Raw genomic sequence first — 23,271 nt, forward strand, 5'->3', positions numbered from 1 at the left:
GAGAGTAAGTTCACAGAGACTCTGAACATCACTGTAGGTCCTTATGAAGACACACCAATTTTCTGGCTCCGGGAGTGTGTCTTAGTCACTGTTCTGTTGCTGTGAAGAGACACCATGACCGTGACAACTCTTTTAAAGAAACCATGGGCTGGCTTAGTTCAGAGGCTTAGTCCATTGTCATCATGTCAGGAAGCACGGTGGCACACAGGCAGAAATGTATTGGAGAGGAGCTGAGAGTTCTACATCCAGATCCACAGGCAGCAGGGAGAGACAGAGAAACTGGGACTGGTCTGAGCTTCTGAAATCCCAAAACCCACTCCAGTGACACACTTCCTCCAACAAGGCCACACCTCCTAATCTCTGTCAAGTAGAGCCACGAATTCAAATATATGAGTCTTAGTGATCATTCCTACTCAAACCACCACATTCCACTCCCCAGCCCCCAAAGGCTTATAGTCATAGCATGATGCAAAAATGCATTTAGTCCAACGTCTCTTTAGTCTATCACAGTCTCAATACAGTTCCATGTCTCTTCAGAGACTCACGGCACTCTCTTAACTGTAACTCCCGTAAAAATCAAAATAAAAAAGCAAATCACATACTTCAAACATGTGAACAGGATACACATTACCCTTCCAGAAGGAAGAAAAGGGAGCATAGTGAGGAAACACTGGACCAAAGCAAGAACAAAAACCACCTGGGCAAACTCCAAGCTCTGGATCTCCGTGTCTGATGTCAAATGCTCTTCAGATCTCCAACTGCCTTCCGCTTTGTGGGTTGCAACACACTTCTCTCTCTTGGACTGTTTCCACTCCCTGTTAGCAGCCTTCCTTGGCAGGTATCCCACAGCTCTGGCATCTCCAACATCTTGGAGTCTCCAAGGCAATCCAGGCTTCACCCCTACCAGTTCAAGCAATGGCCTCTCTGGGCCTCCATGCAGGGACACCCCTGACATACGTCTGACCTCAGTGGCTTTCCTTAACCATAGAGGGAGATTCTATAACCCGTTTCTTGTATCCTTGACTCTAAAGTCAGCACCAAAGCTGGAAAGTTGCTTGCTGGGGCTGGGTCAGGGCCGGCTTGTTCCATTCCATCTACATCACCTTTCTGGTTTTGATGGTTTCCTTCACTGTCTAACCTTGGCTGTCCTAGAACTCACTCTGTAGACCAGGCTGGCCTCGAACTCAGAGATCCTTCTGCCTCTACTTCCCAAGTGCTGGAATGAAAGGTGTGCCACCATGCCCATCCCTAAATTTATTTTCGCAAGTTGGAAGCTTAGCTGGGTGGCTTTTGGCCCTGAGGTCACCACTCTCTCTGTTACATTCAACACCAGGCTTTTCTTCAATCTGTTTATCTCTTTAAGCACAGAACTTAGTTTTATTCCACTTCCTGGTGCCCCTTTTCTCCTCAGTCTGTACATTTTCTATTTTACCTTGCTCAGCTTTCTCCTTTTCACTGTAGATCTATATAAGATTGGCCACTAATAACCATGACCCATGGTCAGAACTAGGCCGTTTTGAAATCTCTGCCAGCACCATTAATCCAAAACTCTTCAATTTAGCCTCAGGCAGACTTTTCAGACAAGGGCAATAAGCAGCCACCGTCTTTGCCAAAATATCACAAGAACAACCTCGAGGTCATTCATTAACACTCCTAAACTGTCACGATCTGCATTGCTTTTGCTCAGCGCCACTGCCTTGCGTGCTTTGATAGTACGGCCGTTAAGTCCTACTTAAAGCATTCAACTGCTTTTCCAGTCCAACTTCCAAAGTCCACATTCCATCAGCAAGCAGCTAGGTCAGGTCTGACACCACAACACCCCACTCCCTGGTGCCTACTTCTGTCTTAGTCACTGCTCTATTGCTTTGAAGAGACACCATGACCATGGCAACTCTTACAAAGGAAAGCATTTAATTGGGGACTGGCTTACAGTTCAGAGGTTTAGTGCATTGTCATCGTGACAGGAAACATGGCACTAGACAGGCAGGCATGGTGCTGGAGAGTAGCTGAGAGTTCTTTATCTGGAGCTGCAGGCAGGAGAGAGAGGGAGAGAGAGAGAGAGAGAGAGAGAGAGAGAGAGAGAGAGAGAGAGACAGAGAGAGAGAGAGAGAGAGAGAGAGAGCACCTGGCTTGGGTTTCTGAAACCCCAAAGCCCACCCTCCTAATCTCTATCAAGTAGAGCCACTCCCTAATGACCAAACATTCCAATATATGAACCTATGGGGGCTATTCTTATTCAAACCACCCCAGAGTGCTAATATGAATTGTAGCAGTCAGCTCTTGCTGTGTAACAAATCACCCCAGCATTTGGCAGCTCACAGTGCTGGTGTTGATAGCCTCACAGTGGATTGGGTACATGGACACAGTTGGGTTGGGTCCTGTCTCAGTTTCTCTCCCAGACTGCAGTCATGGTGTGGGCTGAGATTTTGGTTTCCAGGATCCTTTTCCAAGTCCTCTCACAGAGAAGAATGAGCTCTCCATAGCTCACCTCTCCACATGATGCCTATAGAAATGCACATAGAATATGGTCATTGGCCTTCAACAGAGTCCAGAAAGCAAGCCTGAGAGAGCATCTGAACAAAGGCAAGACATCCATTCTGTCTGTCACACCTCAGTCTGCTGACTTGACCAAATGAGGTCCTGTCTGCCTTACAGGGCATGAACAACACTGGGAAGCAGAGTTTCACTGGGGGCCTTCCAGCTGGTCCCCACAGACATGTGTCCCTCTCACAGGGATCACACACGCACCCCCTTGAGATCTCTGCCTGCTCACCTGATGAGGGGAGATGACAGAGAACTAGAGGATGGGCCAATTCAGTTCAGGCATGGATAGGTCTTTGGTGGGGTTCCTCACAGAGTCCACCACCAGGGGTCTTCCTGAAGTCACCAGCTGCCAGGAAGTCCCAGGCATGGGGAATCCTGCAGGCATTCCTGTTCGGAAACGAGGATGGAGGAGACACACAATGTTTGGGTCCCCAGTGGTGCTGAGTCCCACAGACAGACATTGAATGACCCTTGAATGGGTTCCAAGGCAGGAAACAGCTCTTCACTCGATGTCCTGTACTGTGAACTCACGTCCAGGCTGAGCGATGTCTTAAAATTGCGGTCCATGGTGTCTGCTCGGTCCATACACTCTGCATCCCTTGCACGTCCAGCTGACAGAGCTTTGCTGACAGTTTGGTAACTCATGGTACAGCCTGTGAGTCACTCTGGACAGAGGTCGTGTTTGTTTATCTGAGGAATCTTCCTGAATAGCCTCTATGAGGTGTTACCTTCATTCCCATACAGTGGTTCTCAACCTTCCGAATGCTACGACCCTTTGATACAGTTGTAGGGACCCCAGTCATAAAATTGTTTTGTTGCTACTTCATAATTGTAATTTTGCTACTGTTATGAATCATAATGTAAATATCTGATATGCAGGATGGTCTTAGGAGACCTCTGTGAAAGGGTCATTTGGCCCCCAAAGGGGTCGTGACCCACGGGTTGAGAACCACTGTTAAAAGAGTCCTCTGTGTGGCTGAAAAATGTTATGGTCTCCTTATCTTCCCATGATGTTAACAGGTTGTACACCCCACCGCTGGCCTTCTCCTGAGTACTCAGAGCCTTTTCTTATGTGTAGGCACATGTGTGCATGTTCATGTGAGCATGTGCACACTTGTACGCGTATATATGCACGCATATCTATGTATCTATGAGGAGACCAGAGGTCAGCCTCAAGGAGTCTTTCCTCAGGAACCACCCATCTTTTTTTTCCTTCTTCCTTTTTTTTATCTGGCTGGTATCTCACCAAGGAGTTTAGGTTGCCTGACCAGAGATCCTCAAGGCTCTTCCTATCTCCACCTCCCCATTTCTGGGATTGCAGCCATGTGCCACCACGCCTGGTGTTTTACATGGGTGCTGGCCATGAACTCAGGCCCTCATGCTTGCAGCAAGCATGTTATCCACTGCACTAGGTCCCTATTCCCTAGAATCATTTTCTTTTTTAAAAAAATAGTTTTTATTGAGCTATATATTTTTCTCCGCTCCCTTACTTTCCCCTCCTCTTCTACTCTCTCCCATGGTCCCCATGCTCCCAATTTACTCAGGAGATCTTGTCTTTTTCTATTTCTTAGGTAGATTAGATCCATGTATGTCTCTCTTAGGGTTTTCTTTGTTGTCTAGGTTCTCTGGAATTGTAAATTGTAGGCTGGTTTTCTTTGCTTTATGTCTAAAAGCCACTTATGAGTGAATATATATGATATTTGTCTTTCTGGGACTGGGTTATCTCACTCCATCCATTTGCCCACAAATTTCAAGATGTCATTTTTTCTGCTGTGTAGTACTCCATTGTGTAAATGTACCACAATTTCTTATCCATTCTTTGGTCGAGGGGCATTAAGGTTGTTTCCAGGTTCTGGCTATGACAAACAAAGCTGCTGTGAACATAGTTGAGCACATGTCCTTGTGATACAATTGAGCATCCTTTGGGTATATACTCAAAAGTGGTATTGCTGACTCTTGAGGAAGGTTGTTTTCTAATGTTCTGAGAAATCACTATACTGATATCCAAAGGGGTTGTACCAGTTTGCACTCCCACCAGCAACGCAGATGTGTTCCCACAACCACTCCAGCGTAAGTTGTCATCAGTGTTTTTGATCTTGGTCATTCTCACAGGTATAAGATGGAATCTCAGAGTTGTTTTGATTTGCATTTCTCTGATAGCTAAGGATGTTGAGCATTTACTTAAGTGTCTTTCAGCCATTTTAGATTTCTCTGTTGAAAGTTTTCTGTTTAGGTATATATCCCACTTTTTTTTTTTATTGGATTATGTGTTCTTTTGATGACCAATTTCTTGAGTTCTTTGTATATTTTGAAGATCAGCCCCCTGTCCGATGTGGGGTTATTGAAGATCTTTTCCCATTCTGTAGGCTGCCGTTTTGTCTTGTTGACTGTGTCCTTTGCTTTACAGAAGCTTTTCAGTTTCAGGAGGTCCCATTTATTAACTGTTCCTCTCAGTGTCTGTGCTACTGGGGTTATATTTAGGAAGTGGTCTCCTGTGCCAATGCACAGAACCATTTCTTAGTTGTACATCTTAGTTGGCACATGGAAAGGATACTTTCATTGTATCTTATTTATTGTGTACCCCCTCACACACACTTACACGTGTCGTGTGTGTGCACTAAGGTGCACATGTAGAAGTCAGAGGACAACTTGTGGGAGTTAGTTCACTTCTCCCACCATGTGGGTTCCAGGGATTGTACTTAGGCCATCACGTTTGTTGGCAAGCACCTTTTCCTGTTAAGACATCTTGCTTGCCCAAGTATGAGAACTTTCAAAGCCTGGAAGCTGGGCTCCCTTGTGTTTAATGGTCGTTCCCTACAAGGAGCAGGAAGGAACATGCTGTTCCAAGTCCAGGTGTGGCTGGTTTGTCTGTCAAATGCTTTGCCGCTTTCCTTCCATGTCACCCCAAGCAACAGTGCCCAGGTTTCTGCTACTGTATATCAAGGAACTTCTTCCTCTAAATCCTGCTGATGGTACCTCTCTGCCCAGTGTGCCCTTGACAGCAGCATCCACTTCTTACTCCTGTTCATCTGGGACTTAACGCAATGGAGGATTTTCCTACCACATATCCCAACTTCCTCCAGCCAGTAGAGGGGTACTTATTGCTTGGTTCAAACATTCCCCTCAATAATCTCATTTGTTTACCCTGGCAGTACCCCAATTTGGTATCAAAATGTGTGTTGGTGAGATATTGCCACCATTACATAAAGAGAGCACAGTGGCTTCAAATTTTTAAAAGTCCCAGGGGTTTTTATCTGTTTTTTTGTTACTTAAGTTTTCAGAGGTACCAAGTTATGCTTCACAAAGACTCAAATTAAGAAGGTCCAATGTGGAAAAATTTGTGCCCAATATATGTGTTGAGGAAGAATGTGGGTTTATTGAGTGGCCTGTAAGAAGTCAGACATGGAATGTATCGAGAACCATCTTTCAGGGAAGAGGATGGTGTTGGCATGAGATCCAGATCCTGCTGGCATTTAGAAAGCTCTGCCCAGGAACCCAAGTCATGCACCAGAAGCAGGGGCTTCTCCTCAGGGATGGCATCCCCTTGTCTGAGGAAAGCGTATTCCAGTCAGCCAGTTTCCTGGCTACTTCTTGGAATTAGTTCAGGAAATTAATTTAGAGCGTAGGTCTGAAAAGGGAGAGGATACAGCAAGGGCGCCAGGGCCACTGATGACCATGGCCGGCTGCACAGTGGGTCAGGTGGAGGAGGCTCCACTGTCGAGTTGAGGTCTTCCAGGGACAGGGCTCACTTGGTTCTTTGAGGACACTGGGAGCTGTGGCCTGTGCTTCTCAGGAACTGCTGGCCAGAGACTGCTGCAGTCCCCTCCACATGGCTTCTGCATGGGTCGGGTTCATGCATGGGGAGTCGGAGCAAGTCAACTAAAGGAAGTCAGGGAGAGGAAGGCAAATGTCATGGATCTAAGCCAGGATTCATCACGTCATTTTGATCAAGAAACAAGCCACTAGGTCCAGTCTGTACTCGAGGACTGGCCAGCCTGTGAACCTAGGGGGAGTCACATCAGAAAAGGCACAATTATCACATGTTAATTTTTATTTTGTGGTGCAGAGAATTGGCCTAGGGCCTCATGCATTCTAAGCCTTGACCCCACAGAATTTAGTCAAAATTAATAGGGAGTTTTGACTAACAATTTTTAAGGGAATAAAATTGATCTGGTTCCTACCTGATTTGAGGTTACCAGCAAATCAGCTTGCTGGGTGACAGTTACACACACATACACACACACACACCTACGAGACACTCATATGCACTCACACATATATGGGGGGGAGACACACACATAGAGTCTCTCTGATTCAGCTCTTGGGGATCCCTTTGATGGTTAATTTTAGAATCACCTGGGCAGAGAATCTCACTGAGAGGTTCTTTAGCTCAGGTTGGCCTGTGGGCACTTCTGTAGGAGATTGTCTTGATTGCATTCACTGATGTGAGAGGACACAACCCACTGTGGGCGTCACCATTCCCCAGGCTTGGGTCCTGGGCTATATAACAGTGGAGAAAGTGAGCCAGCCAAGTAGTATGCTCACAAGCATTCCATTCTCTCTGCTCTGGACTGTGAGTGGGATGTGAGTAGGTGTTTTAAGTTCCTACCACCGCAACTCTTTCCTGCTGGGATGGACTGTAGCTGGTGTTGTGGGCTAAACGAAACCCTCTTTCCCCAATTGCTTTTGTCAGGGTGTCTTATCACAGTGAGGGGAATGAAGCCAGCACACTCTTCCAGCTCTCGCTGCTTCTGTTCTGTCCTTCCCTGAGTTTAAAGAAGCTATCAGGTCAGGCCAGGCTTCATTACTGACATTACTACATTTGTAGAAACGTGGGGGACGACTCAACATGTGCTCAAAATAAGGGAATATAAACAAGAAAAAGATTGCAGGGCTGATGGTCTTGGGTCCAGGATCTCCTAGCGGACTTCCCTCTCCTTCAGTGAACAGCTAATGTGTAAAATGAACTTGGGGTGAGGCTCAACCAGGCATTCATGAATCCCTGGGTTTCATGCTCCCCTCACCCCAAGATGCCTGTTTTAAGCTATGATATGCAGAGGCTATGCAGAAGGAACAGAGGCAACTCAGGATCACAGATCCTTCACCCGACCATCCATGAAGAACCATGTGACAGTTTTAAATAAATGGCAGAGGGGGGACTGAGACAGTGGTCCCACAGCCAGGGCCTCCTGGAGCTGGTGGGAGAGGAGGAAGATGTGGGAGGAGATCAGGAGAGAGTAAGAGAATCCCAGTGACACGGTTATGTGAGAAAGACCACGCAAGCCCAGGTGGTGGCCCTGGCTAGCCGGAGCATCTGGTGACTGGCAAGTGGTTCTGGGGCCTGAGCTGAGCTGGATGCTGAAACAGCAAGGACAGCTGCTGCATGGGGAGATTGTTCAGGGCTGGCTGGACCTCTGGGGCCTCTCCGATTAGTTCTCAGCTGTCATCCTTTATGGAAAATGTCACCTGAAACCATTCAGTGTGTTCTGCTTTGTCTACAGGGTCAAGCTCAGAAATTGCGGGTCTCAGAGCCAGAGTCCATGGAGCTGGGCCAGAAGCCAGGTAGGATGGGAACACTACCGGCAAAGACAGGTTTCTTGGGGTGGGGGGAGGGGGTGGAGGACTCCCTTCCTCGTCTTCTTTAGTCTTGCTGAGGTCTCCAGATGGAATGGCCTAACTGACCCAGGACACTCTAAGACCAGAAGAAAACTAGAGGGAAGAGCTTAGGACCAGGCCTGGAAACTGACGTAATGTGATCGGGGTCTTCAATCTCTTGGGGTTAAGATGTGGTTGCTGAAGAGCTTGGCAGCCACTCTTATGCATCTGAAGGATAGAATTGTTGAGAACATTGGTCAGGGTTGGGGGACATCAGGCCTGACTGAGCCCAGCATAGGATAACGTATGGGCTGGGTTGGTGGCAGAGAGGATGTGCATCTATGCTCTGGGTACTGGGGACAAAGATGCCAGCCTGGAAGGGGAAAGGAGTCTTATGTAAGTGTTGCAGAGCCAGGTCAGTGCTGGGAAGGCTCCTCCAGGGTAGCCGGAGATGGTGATTACACGGGCGGGGGCGTGGAGTTGGGGGGAGTGGGGGAGTGTGGGGGTAAGGGATGGGGGGAGAGCACTGGGAGCTTCAGTTGCCTCAAGCTTCCCAGTGACCCCAGTCATTTCGGTAGATTTTTAAATCCTTGAGTTCTGGGCCTTTCCTGGAGCAGTCTGACTCCAGAGTCTGTATTTTCCAGTGAGTATGATGGGTATTTTGATAAAAAGGCCAGAGTTAGAAAATTCTGCTCATGGTCCTTCCTTGGTCATGGTAGTAAACAAAGCTGGGCTTGCTTACTCTGTCCACCTGATAATGATCAGAGGTGCAACGAGATTTTAGAAAGGTCAGATGCACACATCTATCAATCATCCATCCATCCATCCATCCATCCATCCATCCATTCCGTCTGTCTTAGTCAGGATTTCTTATTGCTGTGTAAAGACACTATGATCATGGCAACTTTTTTAAAAAAATTTTATTTTATGTGCATTTGTGTGTGAGGATTTCAATCACCTGGAACTGGAGTTATAGACAGTTGAGAGGTGCATGTGGGTGCTGGGAATTGAATCTGGATCCTCTGGGAGAACAGCCAGTGCTCTTAACTGCTGCACTGTCTCTCCAGTCCCTAGAGATTGATTGATTGATTGATTGATCGAATACTCTGTCTGCATGTACACATTTATGCTGGAAGAGGATATCAAATCCCTCTATAGATGGCTGTGAGCCACAATGTGGTTGCTGGGAATTGAACTCAAGATGTCTGAAAGAGTACCCAGTGCTCTTATCTGCTGAGCCATTTCTCCAGCCCCACGACAACTCTTATAAAGGAAAACATTTAGTTGGTATAGTATACAGTTTCAGAGATTTACTCAGTTATCCTCATGGCAAGGCATGGCAGCAAGCATGCAGACATGGTGCTGGGGAAGGACCTGAGAGTTCTACATATTCATGCTTAGGCAACAGAGAGTGAACTATGTCACTGGGTGTAGCTTGAGCATAGGATACCTCAAAGTCCACCTCCACAGAAACACACTTTCTCCAATAAGCCTGTACTGACTTCAATAAAACCACTCCTTACATAGTGTCACTCCCTATGAGTTTATAGAGGCCGATTACATTCATACTACCACACCATCCATCCATCCATCCATCCATCCATCCCATTCATCCATCCACCCATTCCATCCATCCATCCATCCATCCATCCACCCATTCCATCCATCCATCCACCCATTCCATCCCATCCATCCATCCATCCATCCCATCCATCCATCCATCCACCCATTCCATCCCATCCATCCATCCATCCATCCATCCCATCCATCCATCCATCCACCCATTCCATCCCATCCATCCATCCATCCATCCATCCATCCATCCATCCATCCCATCCATCCAAATACTCTGCTCTTAGAGCTCAGAAACTTGCTGGCTCTTTTTCCACTTGCCTTTCCAGAGCCTGGTTCACTGCCAGACACATAGTAGGAAGTCACACAGTGGACAAAAGGATTTCTGCTGAGTCCAAGAACACAGGACACAGCCAAGTCTGAAGTGCTACTAACCCTGAAGGGTGGCAGAAGACTAGCTAGGTTGTTATTGTTACTTCATAATGGCTCAGCAGATGAGGCAACCAGGAGGGCAGGCTGGAGACATAGCATCCCTGAACCTTGGGTCAGGGAGGGGTGTGGGTGGAGTTCACCCCTGCATTGGCTTTGTCTTCCTAGGGACAGTTGAAGCTTCAGCCACCAAGCAGGTGCTGTGTCTCTGTGTATCATGCTGTGTGTTCCACCTAGATTCCTACTCTGGCAGCCTTAGTTGTCTCCGGAGGTTCCACCTCCTGGCTGCCTGCTGCTTTGTTCAGAACCCAGAAGGGGGTTGGGAGGGCCATCTGGCTCCAGGAGACAGTTTCTCCCTTTGCCTTTTGTGGGTAATAAAGGGGTAGGGACAAAGAGTGGAGCAAGAAAGGCAGGAGGAAGCTGGAAGAAAGGGGGAGAGAGTGCCCAGTTTTCTCTGTGCCCTCTCCCTGGGGGAGAAGAGGGGTTCACAACAGGGCAAGAGAGTCACAGCAGTGAAGTCTGATGTTTGCACCAGCCTGCCCTACCGCCAAACAGTAGGGTAGCAGCCAGGGTGTGTGAAGAAGGAAGGGCCGTGCCCTCCCTCTCTGTGGAGTGGACTGGGTCCCTGTAGTGCAGAGAGGCTTTTTAAACAGTCGGTTAGAGTGCAGCGTGAAGTCAGATTTCATTTATACACAAAAGCAAAACAAGCTGTCTGTTGTAGACTTGAAAGACTCTTCAAGAATACTTAGGGTGAAGCTACCCAAACATTTCCCGCTGGCTCCTGGGGCTGAGGATGGGGGCAGGCTGGGAGGGGCATGAGGACTTGCCTACAGCGGGTGTACCGGCAGACACACCGCCACTTAGAACACATCACTTAGAGAGAACACTCCTGGTTAACCCCATTCAGAGCCATCAGCTGTCACATGGTTTGCAGTGGGAATGAGAGAAGACGGGTTCTTGGCCTGGACGAGGTGCTGGTGTTTCTTGTGGTCTGACACTACAGCCAGTCACTTATTCTCCCTTACTAAAGGGTTCCAATGTTCTGGGCACTTTGGGGTATTGTTCAAGGCCCGAGACTGACCCACTACGTGGACTTCACCTGTGAGATCCTCTCCCCTTATCTAGGAGGAGAAAGGTGTCGTGGAACTCACAGTGAGGTAGAAAGGAAAAACCCAGGGCTGTGAGGGTGGACTGTGGACAGTGTTGGGTGTTGAGCAGAGAACTGGCTCCACCAGCTTGGAAGTGTTTGCGGGTGCATGTGCATGCATGTGTGCATGAGTGTGTACGTGTGTGTGCATGCCCGCGCGCGCACACACACACACACACACACACACACTTGAAGAAAGGGTCTGATTTACTTTCAAGAAAGGGGAGTGGTGGGTGGTGGAGAGATGGCTCAGCAGTTAAGAGCCATAGCTGCTCATCTAGAAGACCCAGGTTCGATTCCCAGTACCTGCATGGTGGCTCACAACTGTTTGTGACTCCAGTACCTGAGAACCCAACGCTTTCTTCAGGCCTCCCACTGTATGCATGTGGTGCGTAAACATACATGTACATGCAGGCAGAACACCTGTGTACATAAAAATAAAAGTTAAAAACTTCAAAAAAAGGGGGGGACTGCCTCAGCATGGAGTAGACCAGTCTGGGGGAGGCTGAGAGATGGGGTGTCTCGGGGTGTGCAGGGAGGGCGGCAGCAGTCCCTTGTCTGAGCCAGGGATGACAGGAGTGGAGGTCCACGGGATGAGGCTAGCAGTCTTTCTGGCATCAGGAGTTTTGAAGTGATACAAGTGGAAATAAGAGAGGGAGCCATTAGTGTCCCTGAGATCCTGGGAGGTGGTTAGGACAGAAGGCAGAGGAGGTGTTGGGGAGCAAAGACCAAGGCTGGGACCCCATTCTGGCACTTTGCAGTCCTGAAATTTGGCCAAGCCAAGAGTCACCTCTGCCACCCCCATGCTTATTGGATTCATATAATGGTTTCTTGGGGTTCACAGTGAGAAAGGGAACTTACCAAAGTGAGCCAGGGGACACCAAGGCACAGAGAGGCCGGATCTCTTGTTTAAAGGCCATGCTTTTAGGCCTAATTAAGGCTGGACAGGCCTGGGTCACAGCCCCTACGGTCATAGCTCTATGGGGTCAACCCTGTCGTGTGGAGGTCTGCTCACTGACCTTTCTCTGTCTCCATGCCCTTGTCTGCCTCTGGCTCTCTGGCTTTTGTCTGCTTTCCTTCCGCTGACCTCTCTGTCACCTTTCCTGCTTCTGCTTCTCACACCTGTCTTGTGGCTTCCTGTCTCTCCCCGCGCCCCCATCCCACCTGCTCAGGTACAACTACTTTGACAAGGACCCACCCAGACAACAAGGAGGGCCAGCAGGACATGGACTCCCGGAGAGCTGCCCATAGCAACTTGGAGGGCTCCACATTCAAGCACCAGCCAGGGCTCTCCCAGAGCCCTCGAGGCAGTCCCCTGGGCCAGGGCCACCTGGAGGTCCCGCCTCTGCCACCAACTCCTGCCAGCAGGACTTCTCTGACCATGGGCTCACAGCCCGAGGATCTGAAGAAGGGGGCATCTAGATCCAACTCGAGAGAATCCAGGGAGACCCCAGAGCGGACAGTGTCCCTGAGCCAGAAGGACAGCGCCATTCCTGAGAACATTCGCCACAAGTTTGGGAACAAGGTGGTGGACCATCTGATCTCTGAGGAACAGGTAAAGAGCAGGGACCTGGGAGACTGACGGCGGGAGAGGGTTGCATGGAGACTTCGTGAGTTCAGATTCCATTCCTGGAACCGGTCCCTAAACTGTTAGGAAGTGGTGTTTACTGAGACCTGCTACGCATTAGGCGCCGTGTGCTGTCTCAAGCCTTTGTGCGTGACGACTATGAGGCAAGAGGTATTACCTCCATTTCACACGAAGTCCAAGGCAAGAGGAGCTAAGCAAGGCAGCCACATCTACCCAGTCATGTGGATGAGGATCTAGAGCCTATTCTAGAACCCTGGCTGCTACGGACGTTACAATTACAAATCTGTTGTTTGCGTTAGACATTTTCAATCTGAACACATCTCCTAAGGGGACCAACAAGTATAGGCCCAGGTTTGGACCATGGCTCTATTTCTGTGGCTCTATTCCTGTGACTCTTATTTCCCCAGTGGCTCTATTTCCTCAGGCCAGGTGACTCTTCTTAAATTGCTTTCTGTCTCTGGCCTTCAGGTACTAGATCTGCAGAATGAAGCACCCAAACCGTTCAGGCTGATGAATCCATGGCAGGCATACCACAAGTCTAGCCCTATTCATGGCAGGCATGAGTAATCAATCCTGGCACTCTTTCCCACCTGCTCTATTATTCTAGACAGCCATTACTTATCAATTGAAAATTGAGACTAGATTCACCTGCCAGTTTTAGTCAAAGGATAAGCTCCCGTTCTTTGTTCGTATTGAGTCCTATTTTAAGGTCACCATTTCAACAACTGCAGTCTGTGGTCAGCAGGGCAGAGCTTATTGCTTCCTTTTAAACAGAGAGTAGCTGGGACCAGGAGAGGCATTGTGTGTGATCTGCTCAGAGCCACAAGGCCAGTAGATCCGTGCAATAAAAGACATGGGGTCAAGGCCCTCCTGGGTTTGCCCTCTTTTGTCATTTCAAGGTATAACAACTCCACCCTTCAGACACTCTGGGGTGGGTCATGGCCTTAAATGTGCTTTTTACTTGGAGAGACTTGTTCCAGTGGAGATGGCTGTGTTCACTCTTGGCCTTGGGAAGACACCATTTCTGTTTAGCCACTGTTTGCCTGTCCACCGCAGCTTCCAGGACACAGGTCCCCGGTGCCATAGAAGTGGCAAATGTCTGAGCTAAAAGCTCCTTTCAGGCTCTCAGGTTTGCCTTCCACCCAGATTTTACAAGCAGAGAAACCGAGGTCCAGAGAGGTTCCAAGACCTGCTGAAGTCAAGAGCTGCTCTATGTCAGAATGGGCTCATAGTCAGGTTTCCTGACCCATAGGCCCAGACTCGTCCCTTTAGGCCTCAGTTTCTTTCTTGATATGAGGAAGAAGTTGGTCTCAGTGTAAACTAAGAAGTTTGGCTTGTGGGATGCCTTGATAGTAAGCCGCAAGCTGTGTAAACTGGGGAAGTCTGGCCTTTTAAAGTCCTGTTTCCTCTTTTAAAGTCCTGTTTCCTCATTTCTAAAATGGCGGAGACAGGCTCACCCTATGAAGACCCTCTTCCTGATGGTGTATACAGTAAGAGTTCAATATGTGTAGAATCACTGCCTGATGGTGTATACAGTAAGAGTTCAATATGTGTAGAATCACTACCTGATGGTGTACACAGTAAGAGCTCAATATGTGTAAAATCACTGCCTGATGGTGTACACAGTAAGAGCTCAATATGTGTAGAATCATTGCCTGATGGTGTGTGTACACAGTAAGAGATATGTGTAGAATCACTTAAGCCTGGGAGGAGGAAATGGATGGGGGGCGTGCAGAGCTTGCCCTGGGGATTAAGCCTGCAGTGGGGAAGGCAGGGGAGCGGGGAGCTGGCATGTCCTTACCTTCCCATCATTTGTCTCTTTCCTTTGCCTCCTCCTTCAGGCTCGAAAGGCCATTGGTGAAATCTTTGAGGGCCAGAAGAGGTCAAGCTCATGGCCCAGCAGGACCCAGAGCCCTGCGCAAATCTCCTCCATCTTCGCAGATTACTACGACCTGGGCTACCACATGCGGTCCAACTTGTTTCAAGGTCAGATTACAAAGGCCAGGGTGGGACCGTGAGCATGCGCGGTCCAGAGAACATTGGGCGCAGAAGGCCTTTGGGGTGTCCACCCTACCTGGACCTTAAGGCCCCAATGCATAGCTCCACAGATACTCAGTTTAGAAGCACCTAAGGCATCCTTCATGCTGGCATGCCCTACAGGAATCCAGGACCAGCTAGACCCTGGCCGGTGTGTCTTCACTGCAGGTGATGCAGCCCACTTGGCAGTGAGGCCCCCACACTGGACACCTGTGGTTCCCTAGCCTACAAAGGGGAGGCCCAGGTACCCCTGACCTGACACCTTTGGTGACAGTGACAATATCAGCTTTCTTGGGTTTAAAGGTCAGTTGGCCACTCCCTAGCTGGGGATGACTATGAGCAAGGAGCCCTCCCTATGCAACCAGGTTGATAACCAGAGTGGCCCTTATTGCCACGGGCAGGATTCCAGTACAGGGGTTGGGGCAACAGGCCATTCATTTGTCTTCCCCGGAACCTAGTGGTGGCATCACCTGGAGGAAAAGACAGGTGAATTGGAGGGGTGCCATTTCTAGAAGGATAATTTGGCCTGTCTAATCCTGTTTGGCTCTGGGGCGCCATGAACTTTATGTCATGGCTGGGCTTGCAGCCAAGTGCTCAAGATCTGTCGTGTGAAGAGAAGTAGGACTCACAAGGACGGTTCCTAGGGCTAAGAGGATTCCCAGGCTTTCCTCAGTTGCTGAGATGGGGTACACAGTGAGCATGCAGGGCTTCTCGCTACACCCTTTCTGCTCAGCTTCCCTGTCAAGGGCTCACTTTCATAGGCCCTCCTCCCTCCCGCTGTCTCCAGTGCTCCTAGGGTCTGGCAGGCCTCTCTCCCCTGGCATGGGTCCCTGTCACCCAAGGAACCAGACACACATTGGAAGCCTCTCTGGGTTTTTCTTTGAGCTTGAGGAAGAGATGGTGCAGGGGGAGGAAGGCCAGATCAGATCAAATTGCCCTCTCTTTTGGAGCCCGGAATTCTGCCTTTTCTCATTGACACTGGTCACCCAAAAGTTTTTACCTACAATGTTATAAAATGTGACCATGAGCATGAAAGAATACTGTTCTTAAGAGTCTGTGTTCCCCTCACCCAGCCTAGGCAGAGGAAGTGTGCCAAGGGTGAGCAGGAACCAGCTCCTGCCAGCTTGCAAAGCTAGGCTCACAAGGGGCCATTGTTGGGTTTTCCTGAAGGTGACTGGCATACAAATGGTATCTTACAACTAGGTGGGAGTAGCCTGTACCGGGAGACTGGCACCAGAATGAGGGTTTTGACCCGCAGCACTCTAAGCACGTGACCGCCAGTATCAATGTCAAGGCCCCACCACGGGGATTCACCTTGGCATTTGTGGATGGCAGTGGTGAGGTATGCTGTATTGAGGCAGAATAGAGAAGCCAGATAGGAAGCAGTCTGGGTCATGGATATTAGTCTTTTCCAAGGTAGAGTAGGAGACTAAGCTAGTACGGGAGGCAGAGGAATGGGCTCACTCAACTTGAATGAAGGATAGCTCCAATGCCGTGTGGAGGAGGACACGGGGAGCTGTGGGACCTGGTAGGGCAGACACGGGGACAGCAGTGAGGAAGGACTATAAATGTCCAGGAGGAGGACCCACGATGGTGGCTTGGTATGCTCATTAGCCTTTTGTTATTGTAACAGGAATGCCCAAGATGCTCAACTTATTAAAGGGTTAACTAGTGGTGGTACATGTCTGTAATCCTAGCACTCAGGAGGCAGAGGCAGGGGGATTATTGTGAGTTTGAGGACAGCCTAGACTACCTAGTGAGTTCCAGGTTAGTCTTGATGACAAGAATAAAACCCTTAAACTAAAAACAGAGGATATCTTTCTCATGGTTTATGTCTTCGGAGGTCACCTAGGCTACGATCAGTTGGCATTTGGAGGTCACCTAGGCTGCCATCAGTTGGCTTCTTGTCCTTTTGGGGCTGTGGTGAGGCACAACAGCATGGCAGGGTGTGTGTGATGGAGCAAAGCTCTTCACCTCATGACTGACAAGTGAAAACAAAGGGAAAAAAGGCAGGTCCCATTATCCCATTGGGGATCCTCCTCCCTTGCCCAGCGACCTGAAGTCTCCCAGTAGGCCCTACCTTGGTTTCTGCTATTAGTGCCAAACTGGGCATTAAGCGTTCAACATTGGCCTTTGAAAGACATTTCAGGTCCAGTTGCCAGGCTGGTGCACTGCACATCTGGATGGCTCTGTGTGCCATGTGACAGCTCAGAAGGGCTCAGGTCACACAGCCCTAGGCACAGGAGCCTGGGCATTCGTGTATGGGTGGGGTAGTAGATCAGGCAGAGCAGGCTAAGGAATGGACTTGGGTGTGAGAGCAGGATTAGGGCTGATTTCAAAGCAGTTTACCTGAGCAGTCTGAAGAAAGCTGCTTGGCTGTGGAGACAGGAGCCTTCCTGCAGGAGCGAAAGGGAGCACAGGCTATGCTGAGTCATGGATCTAATCCTTTCTGCTTTCTCAGGCTTGCTTTAAACCCTTAATCCACATCAAATCCACTTCTGTAGGCAGTGAGAAGGATTCCTTTCTAATTCTTTTGTGTAGAGTATTTATCTCTCCAAGAGTCCCATCCTTCCCACCTCCTCCGCCCCGCCCCCCAGATGTCTGCCTTCAGGTTTCCACATGCAAAAAGCTCTGGTGTAGCTGAATTTTCTTTACTCTTATGGTGACCGTACCCAGCTCTCAAATAAATACACGGAGACTTATTCTCACTTACAAATGCCTGGCCTTCACTTGGTTTAGTTTTAGCCAGCTTTTCTTACATTATCCTGTCTACCTTTTGTTTCTGGGATTTTACCTTTTTCTATTATATATACCTTTCTTTCTTTCCTTCTTATTTTGTGGCTGGATGTGTAGCTGCCCCCTCCCCCACATCATTCTCTTATTCTCCATTTCTGCTCCTCCCTCTTCTGTTTATTCTGTCTAGCGTCCCTGCCTATTTCTCTTTTCTGCCTCGCTATTGGCTGTTGAACTCTTTATTAGACAGTCAGGTGTTTTAGACAGGTACAGTAGTTAAACAAATGCAACACATCTTTGCATGATGAAATAAATATTCCACAGCATAAACAAATTAGCGCATCTTTACCTACTATTCCTAGACTATTGGTTCTCCTATCTGGCCACCCATCTAGTATGCCACTGTGGTCACTGAAATATTGTAAGGTATCTGGGAACACACACCTTCTTGCCCCCAGCACTCCCACTAAGGTACTGGGTGTAGGGGAATGTGTTACAGTAGTGATATTGGGAAGCCAGGATATACTTAGAGCCGCAATCAGGCAGCTCTGGAGGGTTTCTGGGCCCTTCATTGTGAGGATTGTTTGAGGATCAATTAGACAATTTCCAGGAAAATGCTCTTTGGGTTTTTGATTGGAGCACATTGACTCGGTTAATCAATTCAGGGGTGTAGTAGGAGCTGTGGGCCATTTCCCGCCGCCCGGGAGGGCTCCCGGCCACCTGCTAGCTTTACCCAAAATAATTACACAGAAATTGTATTCTTTTAAACACTGCTTGGCCCATCTAGCCTCTTACTGGCTAGCTTTCACATCTTGATTAACCCATTTCTAATGAGTGTAGCACCACGAGGTGGTGTCTTACCGGGAATATTTTTAACCTGCATCCATCTCGGAGAGGAGAGTTATGGCGACTGACTGACTCGGCTTCTTTCTCCCAGCATTCTGTTCGGTCTACTCCGCCTACCTAATTTTCTGTCCTATCAAAAGGGCCAAGGCAGTTTCTTTATTAACCAATGAAAGTAACACAAAACAGAAGACTCTCCCACATCACAGGGGCAATTGTCAGTGTGGTACTAATTCATTTTCCAATTTATCAGTGTGCTAAACAGATTCTTCCATTTAAATCTTCCTTCAGTATTTTGTAATTTGGGGTAAGAAAATCTCATTTTGCCACTTATCGCAAATGGATTTCTTTTTCTTTGTTTTTGTTCTGAGTGAGAATCTCACTATGTAGCCCAGGCTGGCCCGGAACTCAGGGTGACCCTCCTAACCTCAGCTTCTCAAGTGCTTGGGGCATAAATTACCGTCCTATTGTAGAAGATAACTATTTAAAATGATATTTCCTGGGGCTGGGGATGTAGCCAAGTGGCAAAGCATTTGCTCAGCATGTTTGAGGCCCTAGGTTCTGTCTCCAGAATAACTTTTGCTATGCAGCATGGAGGGGCGTGCACACACACACACACACACACACACACACCCTCACAAGGTGAACTGGAATTGTGTAGCTACCACAGATGGAGGCTCCAGAGCAGGGGAAAGTACCAGAGTCTAGGTTTGGCTTTGGCTTGGACTGGCAACTGCTTCAGCCCTCAGGTCCAGGATTCATGAAGAGGAGAGGGGGGCAGGCCCCCCGAAGTCCTGCAGTCTTTGACTTTGCTATTGCGGGCTGAGGTGTGGCAGGGGTTTGAAACCAAACACAGTGGTGAGTTTTGCTGTGACCTCACGCCCCTGCCCTGGAGTCTGATGTTTGGGGATGTTCTTGGTGCTTCTCCCATTGGTGCCTGCGCACCCACCCTCTGCAAGCCTGGGGGTCTTGGGGTTGCACATCTCTCTACAGCCTCGGGTTGCTATACAGAAGCATGGGGTTCTCCGCACTGGAGACACAGCTGGCCCACGTGGCTCTGATTCATTTCAGTCTGAAGATTTTTATTCTGTTATGGCCGTCCTCCAGACTCTGAGGCAATGCACGAGCTCCCAAAGCAAACCCTAATCCCATCTAGTTAGATTTATTCTGAGAGGTGAGAAGAGGGTTTCATCTCTGCCTCGGGGAATCTAAAAAGCCAAAGCAATCCTTTTAAATGATGCTAGGGCCTGCCTTCAAGTTCTGTCCAGGGACTGTCATGTTGCCGCTTTGATCCTGGTTGCCATCAGGACTGGGGGCTTTGACCAAACCTCTAACTCACTGTTACGTAAGCCTTGCCAACTGTAAACCCTAAGCCTGCAAGTTTGCTTTCCAGAGTGATTTCTAGCTTGGCGGCATCATCGTCAGAGAATGCAGCCTGCAGGAACTTTGCGGGTCTGTGGATGTTGCTGGGAGCTGCTTTACAGACCAGCCCACAACTGCATTTGCAGATCTCAGGAGCTTTCGGCTGGTCTTTTGGTTCGAGGCTTTGTGTTTGCCTAGAGGGAGAGGCCTGTTAATGATTCTCCATGAATCCTGTCATTCTTTTTTTTTTTTTTTATAAATATTTATTTATTTATTATGTATACAATAGTTTGTGTATATGCCTGTAGGCCAGAAGAGGGCACCAGACCTCATTACAGATGGTTGTGAGCCACCATGTGGTTGCCGGGAATTGAACTCAGGACCTTTGGAAGAGCAGGCAATGCTCTTAACCACTGAGCCATCTCTCCAGCCCCCCTGTCATTCTTTAATACTACTCTTCGCTTGATCTATTAATTAGTGAAAGGTGAACCTCTAAATCCTTCCTGATGGTAACAGGTTCATCAATTTCTCTCTTGATCTTGCTATGTCTCTTCAGATACTCGCAATGAAGCAAGCTTAGAATCATGATGCTAACTCACATAGTTATTTATATAAATTTTTAAAAGATTTTATTTTTAATGTGCATGTAAGAAGGGGTAGGGGACTCACACACATACTGTGCCATGCCTGTAGAGGTCAGAGGGCAATTTGCAAGAGTCTGAGCTCTGCTTTCACCATATGAGTGCCAGGGATTGAACTCGGTCAGGTTATGGACTTTGTGGCAAGCGCCTCTACCTGCTGAGCTATAGTGCCAGCCCCCGTTATTTTTGTGTCTCCTACTGCTGTTGACTTACAGGCTGTTTTGTCTGGTATGGCTGTAGCCGGGCCAGCTTGTACTCAGCTGACATTTTGTCTGATGTATCTTTTTCTAGCCTTTCATATTTATCCTCTCCTTGGGTCTTTTTTAAAATATATGCTTTAAATAATACAGGTCTGGAATTATTTACCCTGGCAATCTGTTCTCCAGAACAGTTTTTATTTCTGTTGCTGGTGAATTTGGGTCAATCCATGCTTTCTTTGTGTTTTCTATTTGTTTTTTTTTTCTTTTTCTTTTAAGAAAATAAGCTTTCTTCTTATTTTCCCCAGTCAGATTTTTTTTTCTTTTTTGGTGTTTTCATTTTCTAGTTATTTTTGACATTTTAGGGTGCATCGCAGACACATCCTCATCGGGAGGCGTGAGAGAGGTCCTCTGCCTTCTCAGGCCGACCGAAGGCTGTCATTAATTTCCTGCCTCTCTCTCTCCCCACCTCTCTCTCTCCGTGCAATGCCCGCCTGTTTTAAAGTCAAAAGGTTGAGCTGCCCTGGCCGGGCTCTTTAACTTTGCAGCTGTGTGACTTTGAACACTCTGCGTCAGTCTGTGCCCCAGCAGTGAGCAGGAGTCAATCAATCCATAGATCTGTTGTCTCAGCTGCTTCCTAGGAGGACTGATTCAGTGAGGGCGTTCCCGGGAGGGAACAGTTTGGAATTATCCTTAGCTCCTTGGATATCTTCACTCGCAGCAGGTTGGGGGTGTGGCTCAGTGTGGAACTCTGACCTAGTGTGGTAGGTGTTGCTCTTGGTGGTCACACTGATTGGACTGAGGTCTAGAAGATTAGTAAGCTGGCCTCTCGGTGTGTCTGGAAGGCAGTTTCCAGAAATATAAACTAAGTGTGTGTGTCAGGGTGTGGGGTGGAGAGTGGAGGGGTGTGGGGTGGAGGGTGGAGAAGTGTGGGTGAAGGGTTGAGGGGTGTGGGTGGAGGGTGGAGGGGTGGAGGGTTGAGGGGTGTGGGTGGAGGGTGGAGGGGTATGGGTGCAGGGTGGAGGGATGTGGGTGGAGAGTGGAGGGGTGGAGGGTTGAGGGGTGTGGGTGGAGGGTGGAGGGGTGGAGGGTTGAGGGGTGTGGGTGGAGGGTGGAGGGGTATGGGTGGAGGGTGGAGGGGTGGAGGGTTGAGGGATGTGGGTGGAGGGTGGAGGGGTGTGGGTGGAGAGTGGAGGGTGGAGGGGTGGAGGGTTGAGGGGTGTGGGTGGAAGGTTGTGGATGGAGGGTGGAGGAGTGTGGGTGGAGGGTTGAGGAATGTGGGTGGAGGGCTGTGGGTGGAGGGGTGTGGGTGGAGGGTAGAGGAGAGTGGAGGTAAGGTGAAAGTCTACCCAGGATGTGGGTGGCACCTTCCTTGTTTCCTGGCTACCATGATGTGAGCTCCCCTCTTCCCAAACCCTTGAACCACGGGCTAAAATACCCCTTCGCTTCCTTCAGTTCTTTGGCTCAGGCATTTGCACAGTGACCAGAAACTGGTTGACACTGTGACTCGTGCCAGAGATGTGAGCTCCGTGCTTTGACTAAACCTGAGAACGGGATTCTGAGACCAGCTTGTGGGAGGAATTTGGAAATTTTGGAGTTTTGAGCTAGAGAAATCCCGGAGAGCTACAGGCTCAACTAAAGGGTGATTCTTGGGGGAGCCGAGGAACCCACACCATCAATGAACATGCAAACAGTGGACTATTCTGGTGTGTTCAGATGGGAACAAGGATTCTCCCGGGAACTGGGCTAAAGGCTATTCATGCTAGAGCTTGACAATATATCTACTTTTATCCCTGTCCTGAGACTCTGTGGGAAGCGATGGGCTTAAATGGGCTGGAGAGATGAGATGGTTCAGCGGTTAAGAGCACTAGCTGTTCTTCCAGAGGACGGGAGTTCAGCCCCCAACACCCACATGGCGGCTCATAACCGTAACTCCGAAATCTGGCACCCTTACACAGACATGCATACAGGCAAAACACCAATGCACATAAAATAAAAACAAACAATAAAAAAGACGAGCGTAATCTTCCCAATCTTGAAAGAAGACCGTATCCCCTAGGGTAGGTAAATAATCCAAAACTCAGAGAGTTTAACACTGAGGCATGTTAAACCCTCTCACTCCCCTCTCTTCCATGCAAACTGACACTGAGATACAGCATAGGATGCCGTACATTCAATGACTCGGGGATTTCTCCACGGTGTCTACAGGGCCACCCCAGGAGACAAAGAGCCTCATGAAGGCTTCCTACACGCCAGAGGTGATTGAGAAATCAGTGAGAGATGTAGAACATTGGCACGGCAGGAAGACGGACGAGCTAGGTAAGTGGAAGCCGGGCTGCGGGGCGGTCCTCTCCTCCCTGGACAGGGTGAGTGTCTGCAAGGTGCAGAGCAGGAGGCAGGGGCCTGGGGCTGGGGTGACAAGACACTGAGTGGGCCTGGACCTCCTGGAAGCTGCTGGCCCCTGTAATGGTCCCTCCCCTCATCCCTGCAGGACGGTGGCACCGGAAAAATGCCATGAATATGAACTTGCAGAAGGCACTGGAAGAGAAATACGGAGAAAAGGGCAGATCCAAGGGCAAGTAG

At 48.8% G+C, this 23,271-nt stretch overlaps 1 protein-coding gene across 1 annotated transcript; it reads left to right on the plus strand.

The window, feature by feature from the left end:
• Positions 1-8,044: 8,044 nt before the first annotated feature.
• Positions 8,045-23,271, plus strand: Cimip4 (ciliary microtubule inner protein 4). Its single transcript, XM_057792706.1, has 5 exons — positions 8,045-8,106; positions 12,460-12,842; positions 14,717-14,861; positions 22,897-23,007; positions 23,180-23,271. The coding sequence occupies exons 1-5, from the start codon at positions 8,085-8,087 to the stop codon at positions 23,269-23,271; spliced, it is 753 nt and encodes a 250-aa protein (XP_057648689.1). The 5' UTR covers positions 8,045-8,084.

Source organism: Chionomys nivalis, chromosome 17, assembly GCF_950005125.1.
Source record: "Chionomys nivalis chromosome 17, mChiNiv1.1, whole genome shotgun sequence".
Classification (NCBI taxonomy): Eukaryota; Metazoa; Chordata; class Mammalia; order Rodentia; family Cricetidae; genus Chionomys; species Chionomys nivalis.